Raw genomic sequence first — 21,346 nt, forward strand, 5'->3', positions numbered from 1 at the left:
ATCTTAGAAAAAACAGCTATATTTTGAAAATTGAATTATGCTCAACATTTGAGGGCTGAGTAAGATTTCACAGTAATACACATTATCTCAGAGATTCAGAGAAAAGATGAAAGGAAGGTGGGTGGGCTGCAAGTATATAAATATTCCTTTTGCATCTCTATTTGATAGAAATATTTGATAGTTATTGAATGAGAAACTAAATTTCCTAAGAGGATTTTAACTTTTGAGTAAACCTTGATCCTCAGTTAGTGATTTTTCTATATATTAGAAACACTGTGAATGAGGCAAATAGTCCCAAGCAATTCTGCCACAAACAATTCTGCCCCAAACTCAGAAGAAAACACAGTAAGTTAAACAATACAGTGAATTTGCTCATAAAACAAATAAACTCGGCATGCAAGGAGAAAATGTCACAAAGGGGAAAACATCAGAAAACTGCAAGGTTTAAGATCTAGATTGTATATTAGACATATTTGAGTCCCTACAGGTGAAAACAAAATAATTCACTGACTGGAAGATGAGAAAGGGAAGAGAAGGCAGTCATCACTTGTATCCGCAGGAAAGGTAACACAAATGCAGCTGGTAATGCAAATATTCAGAAAAATAAGTAGCTAGGCTGTGTAGCAGGAGGTGGGGGAATCAGCAGGGTGTGAAGTTGTTTATAAGAATTAAGCTCACTTAACCTAAAAACACACCAAAGAACAAAAATCTTCTTTTGGAACAAAGACCTCCAGTTCTGTTTTGTTTTTAAAGATTTTATTTATTTATTTGTCAGAGAGAGCGCACAAGCAGGGGGAGAGACAGGCAGAGGGAGAAGTAGGCTCCCTGCTGAGCAAGGAGCCCCATGCAGGACTCCACTGGATCCCAGGGTCCTGGGATCATGACCTGAGCTGAAGACAGATGCCCAACCCACTGAGCCACTCAGGTGTCCCTAAACAACTCTAGTTTTGCTGTAGTGTCTATATAGTGAGCCCAAGTTATGCTAGCACTGTTTTTCTAAAAAGGCCCAAAGTGTCAAGAAAAGACTTGAAATTGAGGGTGAAATTTTGTGACTTAGTTTCTGAACAGGGAAGAATTTTTGTTACCCCTAAAAGGACACTCCCTCAGTAATCTACTTAGTCACATGGGAAAATCCTATGCACGGGATAGACATAAAATGTAAATATATAAATAATATATGTTTATGAATAAACATAATGAAATATAAAAACTTGAGTACCTTATACTTTAGAACAGTTAAAATAATCTATAATCTATGAGAACGTTTATCTGAATCTCACATGCAGGTTGGAGAGAAGTCAGAAGTCAGTGATGAGAAACGGTACAGTAACAACATTCATTCTGCTGGGCCTGACGGATGACCCTGAGCTGCAAGTTCTGGTTTTTATCTTTCTATTTCTCACCTACACGCTGAGTGTAACTGGAAACCTGACCATCATCATCCTCACTTTTGTGGATCCCCACCTTAAAACACCCATGTACTTTTTCTTAAAACATTTCTCCTTCTTGGAGATCTCATTCATATCTGCCATTATTCCCAGATATTTGTATAGCATAGCAACAGGTGACAGAGTCATTACCTATAATGCTTGTGTCATCCAAGTGTTTTTTACGGACCTCTGTGGAGTATCGGAGTTTTTTCTGTTGGCCGCCATGTCCTATGACCGCTACGTGGCCATCTGCAAACCCCTGCATTATGTAACCATCATGAGCAGCAGCGTCTGCAGGAATCTCATCATCTGTTGCTGGATGGCTGGCTTATGTATAATAATCCCACCACTTAGCCTGGGCTTAAACCTAAAATTTTGTGACTCTAACATAATTGATCATTTTGGCTGTGATGCATTTCCCCTAGTGAAAATCTCATGTTCAGATACATGGTTCATGGAATGGACAGTTATAATCTGTGCTGTGCTGACCCTGAATATGACGCTTACTTGTGTGGTTCTGTCGTATGCCTACATCATCAAGACAATTTTTAGATTCCCTTCCGTTCAACAAAGAAAAAAGGCCTTTTCCACCTGTTCTTCCCACATGACTGTGGTTTCCATCACCTATGGCACATGCATTTTCATCTATGTGAATCCTACATCAAAGGAAAAAGTGACCATTAATAAAGTGGTTTCAGTGCTCATTTTTTCTATTTCACCTACATTGAACCCATTTATTTATACCTTGAGAAACAATCAAGTTAAGAAAGCCTTTGAGGACTCGATCAAAAGAATTGCCTTGCTCTCAATTAAGTAAAAGGAAATATTATTTTTAAAACATCTCAAAAACAAGAATAAATGTATTTTGGAAGTCTATATTCTTGCTTTTTAATAATACATGCTTCGGTTACATTAATTTTCTCAACACTTCTTTAACCTACCTTCCAATGAGCCCTGCTCATGCCACTCTCGCATTTTGATTTTCAACCCAATATTTGATAGTTTTGCATATCAATTTCTAAAACCCAATCTGAAGAGAAATTGACTTCATAATATTATTACGTTAGAAGCATTATTCCTCAGGAAAAGATAGGGTAAATTGTTTGTAGCTCTTCAATATACACAATAATGATATCTAAACACGTGTAATAAGAGTAATTTTAGGTAAAATGTCTAAAATGATGAATAATCACATAATTTAAAATACATGTGAAAAAGAATAATAATAGCACCTCCAATATTGAACAAATAGATGGAATTTCACTACAATGAACACACAGAAACACTGGATAAAATGTAATAAATATTCTCTTAAATCTATAGCTGAAATCATTGCAAAGCTGTAACAGGAGGTGTCAGAAATAAAGGCTCATATAAAAGTGGAGCAATAATAAGCTGACTTACGGGTGCTGAAGTGAGCGTAGACTAGAGGGTGAGCTCAGGAGACTGCATCACGGATCACACAGGGTTAGGCTGAAAGTCTCAGGATTAATGTGGTGAGAGTACTTGCAATGACACAATAACTGCACATTCAGTGAACGTTTGAGTTAGAAAACCACGCTCATTTGAACAGAAAGATTACTTTTTTCCTGAGAAATATCATCTGCAGCTTATAGAGCTAGGAGTCAAGGGGAAAACATTCCCGTTATATTCGATAGCCTGTGCCTACCTCTAATACAAATTAAGCTCTTACAGTCCAACTTCCGACATAATAACTGAAATAAAGAGTTTTACCTATAAAGAATGGAAAAATCCACAGCAATGTCATTCCATGGATTAAGGAATTTACATCAAATTAACTAATTGCTATCTGGAAAGCAATGAAGTGCAGACATGCCGTTGCCCATTATTTGGAGCACTGAAAAAGCTGTAGTGAGAAGAAATTCTGTTATCTTAAATGCACTCATTTTTTAAAAATATATAAACTAGCCCAAAAGTGAAAAACTTATACTAATGAATTTGAAAAAAAATTAAAAAAAACAAAAGTAAATGGAAAATGTAATTTAATATGAGTAGAAAATGAAATCAATTAAATAAGTTTAAAAAATTCAAAAGCCAGTTCTTTGAAAAGTCTAATAGCATAGATAAACCCCACCCCAATGAATGTGATGAGTAAAAATCAGAAATGCTCCATATTTTATTAGATCGTGGACAACGACATAAGAAAACAAAATAATCCTGATAAATATGGGAAAGAATAAATAAAACAATTGCATTTCCTTGATTTTAAAGTCTTATTCACATTTTGCTTTTCTGAAATGCAGCTCTTTCATACAATGGATGGCATCTACCATCATTCATAGGCTAATTGCCAACATTTTCTTTTCAATTCTGATACAGAGTATACTGGCATGCCTTAAAATTGATGTTGTCTTTAAGCTGATGAGATTTGATATATCTTTTTTTATGTTGAGGGCATTTTACATACACAGAAAACTCAAGACACTAACAGGAGGCTAAAGGAATTAATAAGGGAATTCGGTATTCTATCTGAAAGAAACGGAAAATGTTTTAAAAATCTGTAGACTGTAATAGCAAAAAGCAACAGGAAACCAATGAGCAAATGTTATTTTGGTCATAAAAGTCAAAAAAGTTTAATTACCAAAAGAATAAATTTAGCATAGAAGTATAGTATATATTTAAGGAAAGTATAAAGTCTCTTAAAAGAATGGAAAATATAATTAGAACAAAAGAAAGCCAGTATTCTAGGTTGGAAAATTTTGGTATAAGCATGTGTCTGTGTGAATGCATAGATTATTTATGTATTGTAGAAATATTTGTTTTTATATATCACTGAGCTTATCAACTATTGAAGGAAAACAAATTTTAATGAAGGTTATCTGAAGTAGGAACTTAAGCAATGTGATCAGAAAGAAGAATGGGTAGAATGAGTCAAAGGAAAAAAATCAAAAGAAAACATTGATCATATAATCCCACTTATATATGAATGTTATGAGATATATATATATTAGTGCTATATATATATATATATATATCTTGTGTATAGAAAATCCACAATTATGAGAACTAATAAGCAAGTTTGCAGCATTCAAAATAATAACAAAAATTAATTTCATTTCTGTACACTAGCAAAGATAGTTCAGAACATCAAATTTTCCAAAGCTACTGAAAGTTCCTTTGTACTACCATTTCTTTTTAGTGATGGAAAGTGAAAGAAAATATTTCCTGGGCTTATGACAGCACATCTATCTTGAGGAAGTTTATGCAATTGATTAAAGATAAAAACTCAAGTAACAAGGATTCTATAACTGTGGCCACGTATTCAATCAGCAGTGAGCAGAAGCGCTCATCCAGGTTTTAACATTACATTTATTTTCAAATTTGTGGCTGTAAGAATAACTGTAGATAAACATCAAGTGAGGCTACAATTAATTCCTAAAAGTATAAATATGATCAATTCTGTCCTTTCAGTTATATACTCTTTTGGTGATACTGGGTCATGTTTGTCTCTGGAAAATGGATTTTCCCTGACTTATAAAACTAGGAGATGTGAGTTTTAATATGGATATTAATGAAATGTTATTTTTTTCTTTTTTTAATAATAATATTTTTATTATATTATGTTATTCACCATACGGTACATCCCTGGTATTTTATGTAAAGTTCGATGATTCATTAGTTGCATATAACACCCAGTGCACCATGCAATACGTGCCTTCCTTACTACCCATCACCGGTCTACCCCATTCCCCCACCACCCGCCCCTCTGAAGCCCTCAGTTTGTTTCTCAGAATCCATAGTCTCTCAGGCTTCATTCCCCCTTCTGATTATCCCCCTTCCTTTATCCATTTATTCTCCTACCAATCTTCCTAGTTCTTATGTTCCATAGATGAGAGAAATCATATGATAATTGTCTTTCTCTGCCTCACTTATTTCACTTACCATTATCTCCTCCAGTGCCGTCCATGTTGCAGCAAATGTTGAGAAATCGTTCTTTTTGAGAGCTGAGTAATATTCCATCGTATATATGGACCACAACTTCTTAATCCAGTCATCTGTTGAAGGGCATCTCGGCTCCTTCCACAATTTAGCTATTGTGGACAATGCCGCTACGAACATTGGGGTGCATATGGCCCTTCTCTTCACTACATCTGTATCTTTGGGGTAAACACCCAGTAGTGCAATGGCTGGGTCATAGGGTAGCTCAATTTTTAACTTTTTAAGGAACCTCCACACTGTTTTCCACAGTGGCTATACCAATTTGCATTCCCACCAACAATGTAGGAGGGATCCCCTTTCTCCACATTCTCTCCAACAATTGTTGTTTCTTGCCTTGTCAATTTTTGCCATTCCAACCGACGTAAGGTGGAATCTTAGTGTAGTTTTGATTTGAATTTCCCTGATGGCTAATGATTTTGAACATTTTTTCATGTGTCTATTAACAATTTGTATGTCTTCATTGGAAAAGTGTCTGTTCATATCTTCTGCCCATCTTATGATTTGCTTACTTGTTTCTCGCGTATTGATTTTGAGAAGTTCTTTGTAGATCTTGGATACCAGTCTTTTATCTGGAGCATCATTTGCAAATATATTCTCCTATTCCATGGGCTCCCTCTTAGTTTTTTTGACTGTTTCCTTGGCTGTGCAGAAGCTTTTTATCTTGATGAAGTCGCACAAGTTCATTTTATCTTTTGTTTCTCTTGCCTTTGGAGATGTGTCATTAAAAAGGTTGTTTGGCCGATGTCTTAGAGGTTGCTGCCTATGTTCTCCTCTAGGATTTTGATGGATTCCTGTGTCACATCGAGGTCTTTCATCCATTTGGAGTTTATCTTTGTGTATGGTGTGAGAGAGTGGTCCAGTTTCATTCTTTTGCATGTAGCTGTCCAATTTTCCCAGCACCATTTATTGAAGAGACTGTCTTTTTTCCACCGGATGTTTTCTCCTACTTTATCAAAGATTAGTTGCCCAAAGAGCCGAGGGTCCATTTCTGGGTTCTCTATTCTGTTCCATTGGTCTATGTGTCTGTTTTTGTGCCAGAACCATGCTGTCTTTGTGATCACAGCTTTGTAGAACAGCTTGAAATCCGGCACTGTGATGCTCCCAGCTTTGTTTTTCCTTTTCATCAATTCCTTGGCAATTCGGGGCCTTTTCTGGTTCCACACAAATTTAAGGGCTGTTTGTTCCAGTTCTTTGAAAAATATCATTGGTATTTTGATCGGGATGGCATTGAAAGTGTAGATTGCTCTGGGTAGCATGGACATTTTATCTATGTTAATTCTTCTGATCCATAAGCATGGAATATTTTTCCATCTTTTTGTAGATTTCTTCAATGTCTTTCAAGAGTGATTTGTACTTTCTAGAATAAAGGTCCTTTACGTCTCCGGTTAAGTTAATTCCAACCTAACGCATGGTTTTGGTGCTATTGTAAATGGGATGGATTCCCTAATTTCTCTTTCGTTAATCTCATTGTTCGTGTATAGAAATGCAACTGATTTCTGAGCATTGATTTTGTATCCTGCCACATTACTGAATTGCTCTATAACTTCTACTAGTTTGGGAGTGGCTTCTTTTGGGTTTTCCATATAAAGTATCATGTCATCTGCGAAGAGAGACAGTTTGACTTCTTCTTTGCCAATTTGGATACCTTTGATTCCTTTTTGTTGTCTGATTGCTGTAGCAAGGACTGCTAGTACTATGCTGAATATAATGGTGAGAGTGGACATCCTTGTCGTGTTCCTGATCTTAAGGGAAAGGCTTTCAGCTTTTCCACATTGAGAATGATATTTGCTGTAGGCTTTTCCTAGATGGTTTTTATGAGATTGAGGAATGTACCCTCTATCCCTACACTCTGAAGGGTTTTAATCAGGAAAGGATGCTGTATTTTGTCAAATGCTTTTTCTGCGTCTATTGAAAGGATCATATGATTTTTGGCTTTTTTCTTGCTGATAAAATCTATGACACTGATAGATTTGCGAATGTTGAACCACCCTTGCATCCCAGGGATGAATCCCACTTGGTCATGATGGATAATCCTTTTAATGTACTGTTGGATGCTATTAGCAAGAATCTTCTTGAGAATTTTAGTATCCATGTTCATCAGGGAACTCAGTCTGTAATTCTACTTTTTGAACGGGTCTTTGCCTGGTTTGGGGATCAAGGTAATATTGGCCTCATAGAATGAGTTTGGTAGCTTTCCTTCTGTTTTTATTTTTTGAAATAGCTTTAGGAGAATAGGTATTATTTCTTCTTTGAACGTTTGGTAGAATTCCCTGGGAGATCCGTCAGGCCCTGGTATTTTGTTTTTTGGAAAGTCTTAATCACTGTTTCAATCTTTTCATAATTAATTGGCCTGTTTAAAGAATCAACCTTCCTGGGGGCTCCTGGGTCGCACAGCGGTTAAGCGTTTGCCTTCGGCTCAGGGCGTGATCCCGGCAGTATGGGATCGAGCCCCACATCAGGCTCCTCCGCTGAGCCTGCTTCTTCCTCCCCCACTCCCCCTGCTTGTGTTCCCTCTCTCGCTGGCTGTCTCTATCTCTGCCGAATAATTAAATAAAATCTTTAAAAAAAAATAAAGAATCAACCTTCCTGTTTCAGTCTTGGTAGTTTATAGGTTTCCAGGAAGGCCTCCATCTCTTCCAGATTGCTTAAGTTATTGGCATAAAGCTGTTGATAAAAGTTTCTAATAATCCTTCCAATTTCATTGTTGTTCGTTATGACCTCTCCCTTTTCATTCATAATTTTATTAATTTGGGTCCTACCTCTATTCTTTTGGATAAGTCTTGCCAGTGGTTTCTCTATTTTATTAATTCGTTCAAAGAACCAGCTTCTAGGTCTGTTGATCTGCTCTACTGTGCTCCTGGTTTCTAATTCATTGATCTCTGCTCTAATATTCATCAACTGCTTTCTCCTGCGTGGATTAGGCCTGTCCCTCTGTTGCTGTTCCAGCTTCTTGATGTGAGAATATAAAAACTGCATTTTAGATTTTTCTATTCTTTTGAGTGAGGCTTGGATGGCTGTGTATTTTCCCCTTAGGACTTTGCAGTATCCTATAGATTTTGGATCATTGTGTTTTCGTTCACATTGGTCTCCATAAATTGTTTAAATTGATTTTTGATTTCTTGGTTTATCAAATCATTCTTGAGCACGATGGTTCTTAGTCTCCAAGTGTTTGAGTTTCTTCCAAATTTTTCCTTGTGGTTGAGTTCCAATTTCAAAGCATTATGGTCTGAGAATATGCAGGGGATATTTTCAGTCTTTTGGTATCGGTTGAGACCTGTTTTGTGACCCAGAGCATGGTCTATTCTTGAGAATATTCCATGGGCATTAGAATAGAATGAGTATTCTTTGGTTCTGGGGTGTAGTGTTCTATATATATCTATGAGGTTCAACTCGTCTAGTATGGCATTCAAAGCTCTTGTTTCTTTGTTGATTTTCTGCTTAGGTGATCTGTCTATTGCTGATAGAGGAGTGTTGAGGTCCCCTACTATTAACGTATTTTTATCTATATGTCTCTTTATTCTGGTTAAGAGTTGGCTTGTGTATCTTGCTGCTCCCCTGTTGGGGCCGTAGATATTTATAATTGTCATATCCACTTGTTGGATACATCCCTTAAGAATAATATAGTGTCCTTCTGTGTCTCTAACTATAGTCTTTAGTTTAAAATCCAATCTGTCTGATATGAGAATTGCTACCACAGCTTTCTTTTGAGGTCCATTGGCATGAAAGATGGTATTCCATCCCTTTACTTTCAGTCTGGATGCATCTTTAGGTTCAAAATGAGTCTCTTATAGACAGCAAATGGATGGGTCATGGCTTTTTATCCAATCTGCAACCCTGTGGTGTTTGATGGGAGCATTTAGGCCATTTGCATTGAGACTGAATATTGAGAGATATGATTTTAATGATGCCATGTTGCCAGTAAAGTCTTTGTTTGTATCGATTGTGACTTTCTGTTCTGTATCACTCTGGGGGCCTTTTTACTTTTATAGAACCCCCCTTAATATCTCCTGTAGGGCTGGTTTCAAGGCTATGAAATTGCTCAGTGACTGGAGATTTTGGAGGTACTTGTCTCTGCATCTATTCTGAATGACACTCTTGCTGGATAAAGGATCCTTGGCTGCATGTTTTTCTCTGAAAGAGCTTTAAAAATGCTCCCCCAACCCTTTCTCTCATTCCAGGTCTGTGTAGACAGGTCTGATGTAATTCTAATACCTTTGCCTTGGTACGTGAGAAATTTCTTTGCCCTGGTCCCTTTCAATACTGTATCCTTGAATCTAATATTTGTTAATTGCCCTATGACGTGACATGGTGTAGGTTTGTCATGGTTGAGCTTGGGAGGGGTTCTCTCTGCTTCTTGGACATGAGTGTTTGTTTCCCTTGCTAGATTAGGGAAGTTTTCAGCTACAATTTGTTCAAATATCTCTTCTAGACCTCTGTTTTTCTCCACCCTCTCGGGGATGCCGATGATTCTGACATTGGAATGTTTCATTGAGTCAGTAATCTCCCGTAACCTACATTCCTGCGCGTGGATTTTTTTTGAGTCCAGATTCTAGTTTAGTTTTCTCTTCTACTAACCCATCCTCCAATCCGCTGACATGTTCTTCTGCCTCATTCACCCTGGCTGTCAGAGCCTCTAGTTTTGACTGCATTTGATTCATAGCTTTTTTAATTTCTGCCAGATTCATTCGCATTTCCGTCCTTAGAGATTCTATATTCTAGTTAATATTTTTGTTAATATTTTTTTCAAGTCTACACATCATCTTGACCATTGTTACTCTGAACTGCATTTCTGACAATTTGGTTATATCCATATCCATTAGTTCTGTGGCAGAGGCCACAGACTCATTGTCTTTTCTTTGCTGGGGGCGGGGGATTTCTCCTTTTCGTCATTCTGATGAGGAGTGGTTGTGGGGTTGTCCGGAGCCCAAATTATTGACCAGGACCCAGGCAGTGTGCACTTGTTTTATAGGGAGCTTAGGGATGTGGGTTTCTTGATTTTTCAGCCTGCCTTCAGGGGCGGGGCCTGCGGTGCTGATACTCAGGCAACAGTGTTTGGGTGGAGTCTCCATGTCCCCTGCGAGGGGTGATGGGGATGGGCACGCTGTGAGCGGGTATTTCCAGGCTTTTGTTCTCTGGCGGCTTTCCCTGGTGGTTTGCTGTGCCTCTTCTGAGAGTCAGAGCAGCAGTAGCCGAATCCCAGCCTCTGTCTCAGAACAGAGGGATCGCAGACCATTCTCCACCAGGCCCCTCTGGCCACTTTATCTCTGCTACTATTGGTGCTGCTCAACCCTGCAGGTCCTGGGATGTGTGCCCCACACCCGGCATCTCAGCCCTCACTTCCAGGGCCAGCACATCTCTGTCCTTTGTGTTTCTAACAGCGCCAGCCGCCAGCAGCCCGCCTTGTGCTCTGGAGCTCCATTTCAGTGTGGTTCGAGTGCACTCCAGAGCTCGGTTTCAATCTGGTCGCGCGTGATCCCCGGCTCACGGTCTCAGTCTGCTGTTTCGCGGGTGCCGGTCCACGAGTCAGCCCACTCCCCAGTGCAGGTGGCTACCGCTTCCCAGCACCCGAACGCGGCAGCTCCCTCCCCCTTCCTTTTATCTTCCGATATCTGTTTGTGGCTTCACGGCTCCCTGCTTCGTACCTCAATAGTCATCGCTGGAGATGTTCATTTGTAGAGATCCAGATGTATCTTCCTGCATCTCAGGCTGATTACATGGGTGTTCAGGCTGGTCTGGTACCTATCCAGCTCAACTCAGGGGACCAGCTGAAAAAGGGGTTCCCTACTCCTCCACCATCTTAACTCAGCAGGTCTGAAATGTCATTTTTTTAAATGTATTACTTTGGGATAGTTTATATTCATTGATGTGATCATTTGTATGCATCAATAAACAGGAAGTCATCTTAAAGTAGTATAACTTGAGGGATATGAAGAAGCACCGCTCAATGAAAAAACCACTTAACAACTTGGTTCACATTGCATTATTTCATTAGAAATCAAATTTTAAAACCCTTTGCATATAATACAGACAGTAATCAGTCAATAAATGTTCAAATCAGTTATACTCAACACTTGCATTATAATATCAGAGTTCTTACAGAAGTATAGTTTTAATGAGTAGAAGAAAATGATTCTCAGGGTCAAGTTGTCAGAGAGGCACAAGTCTTTGTACATCGGGAAGAATAGATTCAGGGATGGGGGTGGGCTCAGAAATGGTCCTCACTGTGATGAATTGATCGTTTCATCATAGAAATGATCAACGGTAAATGCCAGGAGTGGACCCTCATTTATGGGAGCAGTCTAGCACTCAAGCAAACCATGAGCAAGCCCAGGCCCCTTGCCTATGATAGAGACTGTCATTCCTGGAATTCAACTCTGGAATTCAGGCACATGATCAGAGCTGGAACTGGCCCCATCACAATATGGAGAAAATAGTATCAAGCAATATAGCAAAACATTTCACATAGTAAATGAATTAGAGCCTCCAGGACAAATTGTAGGAAATCTATTTTGGGAAACCCTGATTTCATTTTGAAAATATTTTAAAAGCTAGCATAGTATCTAGTCTGTGTTAGTTGAGGGGGAAAAAATCTAGACAACATAATGCCACAAATTTAGAATTTCAAAGTCCCTAGCTTCTGGGTTTAATACTGTACTGAGAAATGCATCAGGAGAGCAAAAGCAATACCAATGAACATACAATTACTCCTCTTCAACTGCTATTTCTCAGATTGACAGACAAGGCAAAGAGGAGGCAATTATCACTTTTTTTCAGGAGTGAATATACTGAATATAATCAGAGTAGTGCTTCTTCACAATTTACTACCCTAACCAGAAAAAAAAAATCTTCAAAAACAAAAGTCAAAATGTTAGACTCAGAATATAGCAAATTAAATAAGTAAATTCAGTATCCAGGCAGTTTTAGCTGTATCCCAAATAAGAATAATGTAGCTTCAGGTGGAAAATGTGTGTTAACTTTTTGCCAATAGGGGCTTGATTTCGGCTCAGGTCATAATCTCAGGGTCATGATATGGAGCTCCATGTTGAACTCCTCACTCAGCACAGGGTCTGCTTGTCCCTCTCCCTCTCCTCCTCTCTCTCTTTGTTTTTTTTTCAAATAAATAAATAAATCTTAAAAAAATTTTTTTTTGCCAGTAAATTTTTTAGGTATTGAATATATATGGAACTGTGTTACTTATAGATGCTGTTTTGGATAAAAACCACCACTTTAGCCTCAAAACAATGTACATTTTTAGAGTGATGCTGGAATAGGAGAAAGAACTGATTACACTGAATGACATCCAACCCATATATCAGAATTTCATTAGGTTCCATTCTACATAGAAGTCTTCTACTATTTTATATCAAAAGGGGAGGGCGTTTAATAAACTTTGGTAAACATGGTTTCATTAGATCAACAGGTGCAGGACACCTGAGTCGTTCAGTTGGTTGAGTGTCCCACTCTTGGTTTTGGCTCGGGTCATGATCTCAGGGTCATGAAATCGAGCCACATGTCAGACTCTGCACTCAGGAGGGAGTCTGCTTGAGATTGTTTTGCCTCTCTCTCTCTCCCTTTGCCCCTCCCCCCCAAATAAATAAATAAATAAATAAATTTTTAAAAAGAACAAAGGGGCACAAAAGTATGATTACAATGTGGTGAAGGATAATGGAGGGTGACTAATAAAAGGAAAATTACTGTGAACAAGAATACTGAACTAGGGAGCATATAATTAAAACAAGTTAGGCACTTTTCTAAGTTTCAGATATGTAGAATTCAGTTTTTTTAAATAGCATATAAATGACACTATTATGATTTCCACTTCATAGATGACAAGACTGAATAATAGTGAAAGCAACTAGTGCTTGGGGAATGTGATTAGTATTTTAAATCTGATTTTTTTTTTTTTACTTAATGACATTGATACCAAGATGCTGGAATGTTTAAACCTTAGCCAAACAAATTAAAAGTAAAAAACAATCATGATGATAACATACAATCCTGTGAATGAAACACCCAATATATCTTAACATTCCAAACAACAAATTTCTCACCCGTAGACAATACACAATGACTATAAAGTTTAGATAAAAAAAAATCATGAGGGAGAGAGAGGAGAAGAAATGAATCAGGAGAAAGTTGTTTAGAGAAAAAACATGAATTCAAAAATTAGAATAATGCTAGATCTCAAAATCTTAAGCAATGGATACAGAAAGCCCGTATTGAAAGCCCCAAACTATTTGTGTATATTTGCACTTTATTAATAACCAAACTACAAAGAAAAATGAAGTCTTTAACAATTCTTGTTTAAGATTTAGCTCAGGGTTTATCTTCAGTTAGCAGTAAAATATAAATACAAGTAACTCCACTCCAATGTGCTGATAAAAATAAAACATAATTTGGGAATAAAAAGTGAAAAAAGGACTCATAATGTGTCATTAGAGTGTGGTATAGGTAAAGTAATCTGATTTTTTTAATGTACCTTGAAATTATCCAAATATACCACTGTGGAAACTAATGCCCTTTTATAATTTTTTTTAATGTAAAAAGTTGTTGATTCACCATTTCAGGAGCTTCCCAGGTGAAATCTGAAACTGGTCCCAATACACAAGGGCCAGGAGGGACCAAAAGAGGCAGGCCACGCCAGATTGATACACTGTGGTTTTAACAAGCAGGGGACTATATTCCATATGATGCTTGTCATCAGGGCTGCAAGTTGAGTAGATCGCTACACCCATCCTCCAGAATGTGAAAGTTTATGTCAAAGCTCTAGCTAGGTTCAATCACATACACTGTCTAGATGGTTTCAACAACACACTGCTCTCTCAATACTGTGTCCTCGAAAATAGCTCCCACCATGGGAACAATGGGCAGAATTACATAATCGACATAAATCTAACTTTATTTTAGGTATCAGTTTATTGATGCTAACATATTTCAGCGCAATTTTTTCACTTTAAATTATTTTAAATTATTTTTCCACTTTAAAGAGGTATAACTAACAAGTAAAATTGCAAGATATTTAAAGTATACATTGTGATGATTTGATATATGCAGACATCACGGAAGGATTCCTCCCATCTAGTTAATTAACACATATATCTGCATACATCTGCATATATCAAATCAACACAATGTATATGTCATCAAATCATCACTGTGTGTGTGTGTGTGTGTGTTTTGGTTTGGCTTTTTGGTTTTGGTTTCAAGGCTTTGGGGAGTTTGGTTTTTTTGTAAGAACATTTAAGTTCTACTCTCTTGGCAAATTTTAGTTATACAATACAGTGTTATCAACTATAGTCACCATATTATACATTAGATCCTCAGACTTTATTTACCTTATAGTTCCTGTGCTTTTACCACACTCTCCCTATTTTCATCATCCCCTAGTCCCAGCAACAAATTTCCTACACTGTTTCTGATTTTTACTTATTTGTATTTTGAGATTCCACGTAAAAGTGATATCATGCAGTATTTATCTTTCTTTGCCTGACTTATCTTGCTTAGCATAACGCCCCCACTCCCATCCACGCTGTCACAAAAGGCAGGATTTCCTTCTCTCCGATGGCTGAATAATATTCTGTTGCACATATGTACACTACATCTTCTTTATCCATTCATACCTTGACAGCCTTATAGGTTGTTTCTAAATCCCAGTTATCGTGAATAATGCTACAGCAAAAATGCAATTGCAGATATCTCTTCAATACCTTTCCTTGGGATATACACCTTGAATGGGAATGCTGGATTCTACGGTAGTACTATTTTTAAATTCTTGAGGAACCTCCATACTATTTCCATAGTGGCTATGCCAATTTAGAGTCTCACCAATAGTGCACAGGGGTTCCCTTCCCTCCACATCTCACTACAATTGTTATCTCCTGTCTTTTTGATGACAGCCACTGTAACAGGTGTCAAGTAATATCCCACTGTGGTTCTGATTTGCATTTCCATGATAATTAGTAATGTTGAACACCTTTTTTGTGTACCTGCTGGCTATTTGTATGTCTTCTTTAGAAAAATATCAATTCTGATCCTCGACCCATGGCCCATTTTTTTAATTTAATTTGTTTCCTTTTTTTTTTTCTTTTTGCTATTGAGTTGTAGGAGTTCTTTATATTATTTTGGATACTAATCCCTATATATTATATACTATATATTATTTTGGATACTAATCAGATATATAATTTCCAAATATTTCCCCCCATTCAGTAGGTTGCCTTTTCATTTTGTCAATGGTTTACTATGCTGGGTAAAAGTTTTTTGTTTGATGTAGTCCCACTTATTTATTTTTCGTTGCTGCTTCACGTTTGGTGTCAAATCCAAAAACCATTGCCAAGACTGATATCAAGGACCTTACATCCCATGTGTTCTTCTGGGAGTTTTTTTATTCTAGGTCTTACATTCAAGGCTGTAGCCCATTTCAAGTTGATTTTTGTGTATGGTATCAGATATGGGGCCCAGCTGCATTTTGTTATATGTGACTGTCCAGTTTCCCCAACAGCGTTTTTTGAAGAGACTATCCTTTTCCTATTGTATATTCTTGGCTCCTTTGTCATACATTAATAGACCATGGCCACATGGCAAAAAAAAATTTTTTCAGATTTTATTTATTTATTTGACAGAGAGAGAGAGACAGCCAGTGAGAGAGGGAACACAAGCAGGGGGAGTGGGAGAGGAAGAAGCAGGCTCCCAGCAGAGGAGCCTGATGTGGGCTCGATCCCAGAACACCGGGATCACGCCCTGAGCCGAAGGCAGACGCTTAATGACTGAGCCACCCAGGTGCCCCCACATGGCAAATTTTGAAGGACATGGATCTATAGTAATTTGATTTCAAGATCTGAAGGAACATTAAGATATTGAACATAAGTTAATAATAATAAATGATTCAAATATAATTATATGTACATTAATCTAGAATATGTTTAGAACCTTGATATGTATATCCAAATATACCAATTATGTTACCAACATTTATTTTTAAATAAATCTATAAGTACATTGATATATTTGGGGAGGAAAGCCTAGAATTTTGATATATAATTAAGCAGTACGGGTTATATGGTTTTACATATTTTTCCTTTTTCTTGTCTAAGTATATCACAAATACAATGAGCAATTTCTGTAACAAATAAGTTAATGAGGAATGTGGTTTCTTTATGATCCTCCCTTGTGATATCTCTCAGTTGATGTGATATGATAGCAAGAAGGAGCTAAAGTTATTTTATAAACATTTTTCAGTTGCCCTACTGCCTTTTATCTGCTGCTGCATCCTCCTGTCTCCAAGGACACTGTCTCCAAAGAAGCCATAGTTAGTGTACTTTTTTTTTAACCACAATTTTATTTCTCAGAAGATTCATTAATGACTCTGTTCTTCAGTCATCAGAGACTTTTTGTTTATAAACTTAGTTGCATTCTTAGCAAATAAAGCCAGTTAGATATAGTAACTGTGCCCTCAGCCCTGAGAGATCAAAATTGCACCTTTCTTGAAACCGGAGAAGGTTACTGACATTCCACAGCCTTGAATTCTATTGTTTTTTGTTTAGTTTTTTCCCTTCTGTGAGGGGGGGTTATAATAGCAAACAAGGATTTCCATGTAATTGGATGAAGATGGGTACTTCAGTGAAGTCTATGCATCTTGGAGTTGTGATTAATTCAGATAAATACCTTCATCCCAACTACCATTTTCACTTTAGGAGTTTTAAAGCCTCATGTGTTTCAACAACCAACAGAAACTATGATTCACAGTCGTAACAGTAAGTGAGGAAAAAATGTCATTTTAATTGTATTTACTTCTATGTCATTTGAGTTTTATTATGCTCTGGAAAACATGTTTTACCTATCTTTTAAAAATTGGATATGGGAGTGATAAATTTCTGTATTTGATAAAGCATATTTTTTTCATTTTTTAGAATGTGGTTTCTTTAGATATATAAATGTAATTTTCTGAGAGACTTTTATGCACAAGAATACACGGACATTTAAAGGGAGTAAAATTTGATAGGTATCCAGAAATATATTAACTGTATCATCAATCTCACATCAAAAAATTAGATATATATTCACAGAATTGTATAAGCATACCCTCACTCTCCCAGAAGAATGACACATCGACTAAAGTTTCATCCTCATTAGAGATCCTTAAACTCATGTCAAACATATGTTTTGAAAGTAGAATAAACAAAAACCAATCAGTCACATTTCACTGAGTCTTTTTTAAATCTTGTATTATACCTTATGATACCTTAGAAGGGGTAAAAAGCTTGTTCTTAGAGCATAGAACTCTATCCTATGGGGACAGGATAGAAGTTAGAAAGAGGGCTGGAGGAAGGTAGGAGATGGGCAGCAGAAATATTTCTCCCACATCTCAAATTTGATCTAAAACAGTAGTTGAATGTATCTCTCGATTCCCTTAGAGTGTTCCGTCAGGCCAACCCTGAGCCAAGTTCAGTTCTTTCTTTTGTCGAATACCATAATCCTGAGGTCTTAACTGCTTTTGCTCCTTATACAGAGCTGACCCTGTCCCACATCAGTAAAACAACACATTAGTTTACGCACTAAAGTAAGTAGTCCACATACAAGTGAATTGGGGTCCCCAGAGAAAACTTTTCATAATTCACCGTGGTAGGGAAATTCCAAACCTAGAGAGACACTAATTTTAAAATGAAAATATTTGAGTCCTCACTAATTAACTGTCAATGCCTTAAAACAATCTGTGGAAGAGCTTTAACACAAACTCAATCAAAAAGTTTCATGCCCTCAGGAATTACTATCTTGCTTTCAGTGGCAAAAATTGCATCAACAGAATTTTAATAGAAGACAGAGCAAAGAGAAGGCAGTTTCTCTTTTATCCACTATGAAAGTAATAAGCAAAAGCAGAAAACTTGATCTTCTTTAAAAGTAAAAAAAAGAAAAAAATCCAACAACAGATTCCAACATAAAATTTAAATAAACAAAATTAATATCAAAGTGCTTTGAATTAAAAAACCAAATAGAAAGGAAAATAGCTTCATACATTTCTGAAAAGTATGCTATAGATAAATTCATTTAGAAACATTTATTGAATGGCTGACAATGTATATAGAGCTGTGCTAATTGTATGGTGAAAAAAACACACATGTTATGATCCCCACAAATTAGTATTCTCTCCTGAGTGTTCAAATAGCAGCAAGCATTGTTTTCTATGGTACACAGTGATCAGGGTTAGAGATAGCATAGTCATCAGACTTGCAGAAGCTGCAGAGGGCTTAAAGATGAAGTTAAAGACCAATGGAAGAATAGAAGTTAGTGAGTTGAAGACAGAGAACAGATGTTTCATGAGAAATGTTTACTAAAATACCGATCACGTGGAATGTGTTCAATAAATGTAGCCTATTATCCTTCTTGAAAAAAGCATATTAAGATGAGGGAGGGGAAAGAGAGAGAAGATTATGTTTCATTTGTTTGAAGTCTATGTGAAATGTCCAAATAGATATGTCAGGCTGCATCTGAGAATCAGAAAGAACTATTATAAATTAAAGATACAGATTTAGTGAAGATCACTTGAAATATTTCAAAATATAGGAATTGATGAGAATACAGAGGAAATATTATGGCAAAAAATGAAGAAAACACTAAAAAAATAAAAGGATCAGAAAAACCCATCATCTATAGTATCTTTGAAGTGTATCAGAGCACTTTCTGAAAGTATAAATGTATATTGTACAAAGTGTATTGCACATTAAGACATTCTATATTCTGCACCACTGCGAGTGATAGGTGGTTACTTAGGGACAGAGAAACCTTAGAGGGAGGAGGTAAAGATATAACGTTTGTGAGTGTAAGTGCGTATGTGTGTCAGTGTGTGTATATGCACACAGGATGGAGTTTAGAGATATTCGTGGGAGAAAATGTATATACGATAAACAAAAACAGAAAGCAAAACCCGTTAATCATAGAGCTGGAACAGACTTCAAGTAATTACAGGATGTGCATAGTAAACCCAACGTGACTGACATCCTAGTACTTTAAGAAGGAACAATATGTCAAGCAAATACATCAGAGAATTCTTGAAAATCAGAAAGCATCTTTCTCCGATGAAATGACAGATCCATAGGAGTGAAAAGAAGTCCTTTACAGAGTGTGCGTTTAAATTGTATTTTTAATAATAATAAATAAGAAAAACCTGAGTATGATAGAGTTCATGTTGTTAAAATAATCTATAATAAAATGTCTCAATGTTACATGCAGATTTAACAGACACCAGGAATCAGCAATGAGAAACAGCACAGTAACTACATTCATTCTGCTGGGACTGACAGATGACCCTCCACTGCAGGTTTTGATTTTTATCTTTCTCTTCCTCACCTATATGTTGAGCATAACTGGGAACCTGACTATCATCTCCCTCATCTTATTGGATTCCCACCTTAAAACACCCATGTACTACTTCCTACAAAATTTCTCCTTCTTGGAGATCTCATTCACATCTGCTTGTCTTCCCAGGTACTTGTATAACATAGCCACAGGTGACAGGGTCATTACTTACAATGCCTGTGCCAGCCAGGTATTTTTTACTGACCTCTTCGGTGTAACCGAATTTTTTCTCCTGGCAGCCATGTCCTATGACCGCTATGTGGCCATCTGCAAACCCCTGCATTACGTGACCGTCATGAGTGGCACATTCTGCAGAAGATGTGTTTTCTGTTGCTGGGTAGCTGGTCTATTTATTATAATCCCCCCACTTAGCCTAGGCCTCAATCTGGAATTCTGTGATTCTAATACCATTGATCATTTTCTCTGTGATGCATCTCCCCTCCTGAAAATCTCTTGTTCAGATACGTGGTTCATGGAACAGACTGTTATAATCTGTGCTGTGCTGACCCTCCTCATGACACTTATGTGTGTAGTTCTGTCTTACATTTATATCATCAAGACAATTTTAGGATTCCCTTCTGACCACCAAAAGAAAAAGGCCTTTTCCACCTGTTCTTCCCACATGATTGTGGTTTCTATCACCTATGGCAGCTGCATCTTCATCTACATCAAACCTTCAGCGAAGGAGTCGGTGGCCACGAATAAGGGTGTGACGGTGCTCGCTACCTCTGTCGCTCCAGTGCTGAACCCTTTCATTTATACACTGAGGAACAAGCAAGTCAAACAAGCCTTCAGTAACTCAATCAGAAGAATTGTGATATTTTCCAGGAAATAAGAGAATGTGAAGCCAAATAAATAAATATGATGAACAAATATCATGAGCCAAATTTCCTGGTCACGTTACCTTACTCAATCCACTCTCATTCATCCTGCCCTAGTAACATCTTCCTTACAAACGTCTTTTAAGATCCTTCCACAAATAGGCATGTTAATAGCTTTTAAAAACTTAAATCCTAGCTTTACCTCCAAATTAGGAAAATCAAAAAACAAAACACAACAAATTAAACAGTAGTATATCTCCAAATCAGAACATATCAAAACACAAAAATGTTGTTTAAAATTTTTACATTTTCCAGCAAAACACTAATGGTTGTCATTGTTTCTTCCAATCCGAAGCTTTCAAATAATTTCTCCCTTGATTCACTTAACAAATATGAATTTCGTAGTTTCTTAGAGTCAGGTACTATGTGAAGCACTAAAAATAAAGCAGAGAACAAACCAGCAAAAACTTACTCCCATGTACCCTCAGGGCAAAATAGAAACAGTTCTGTATTAAAGAAAGCAAAATAGTTAACTTGCACTCAAGTAAATATTTTTCCATCAAAGGGAGTTATAACCTTACAATTATGGAAAAACATCAAAAAGACCAAAACAAAAATTATAAGGTTTGTAACTATATCAAACTGATAATAACCAAAACTTGTAAATGCTACAGATAAGCCTTTCTCAAAAAATACACAAAGTTAAAGGGAAGATGATGAAAATGGGTAACTGTCCTCAAAACTTCAGATACTTTGGTATTGCAAAAAAAAAAAGAAAAGAAA

The 21,346-nt window shown here is 36.9% G+C and overlaps 2 protein-coding genes across 2 annotated transcripts; both read left to right on the forward strand.

The window, feature by feature from the left end:
* Positions 1 to 1,311: 1,311 nt before the first annotated feature.
* LOC125282641 (olfactory receptor 6C68-like) lies at positions 1,312 to 2,247 on the forward strand. Its single transcript, XM_048218093.1, has one exon. The coding sequence runs from the start codon at positions 1,312 to 1,314 to the stop codon at positions 2,245 to 2,247; it is 936 nt and encodes a 311-aa protein (XP_048074050.1).
* Positions 2,248 to 19,641: 17,394 nt separating this feature from the next.
* Positions 19,642 to 20,577, forward strand: LOC125282635 (olfactory receptor 6C2-like). The gene has a single exon (XM_048218031.1). The coding sequence runs from the start codon at positions 19,642 to 19,644 to the stop codon at positions 20,575 to 20,577; it is 936 nt and encodes a 311-aa protein (XP_048073988.1).
* The last annotated feature ends 769 nt before the right edge of the window (positions 20,578 to 21,346 follow it).

This window comes from Ursus arctos, unplaced genomic scaffold, assembly GCF_023065955.2.
Source record: "Ursus arctos isolate Adak ecotype North America unplaced genomic scaffold, UrsArc2.0 scaffold_21, whole genome shotgun sequence".
Classification (NCBI taxonomy): Eukaryota; Metazoa; Chordata; class Mammalia; order Carnivora; family Ursidae; genus Ursus; species Ursus arctos.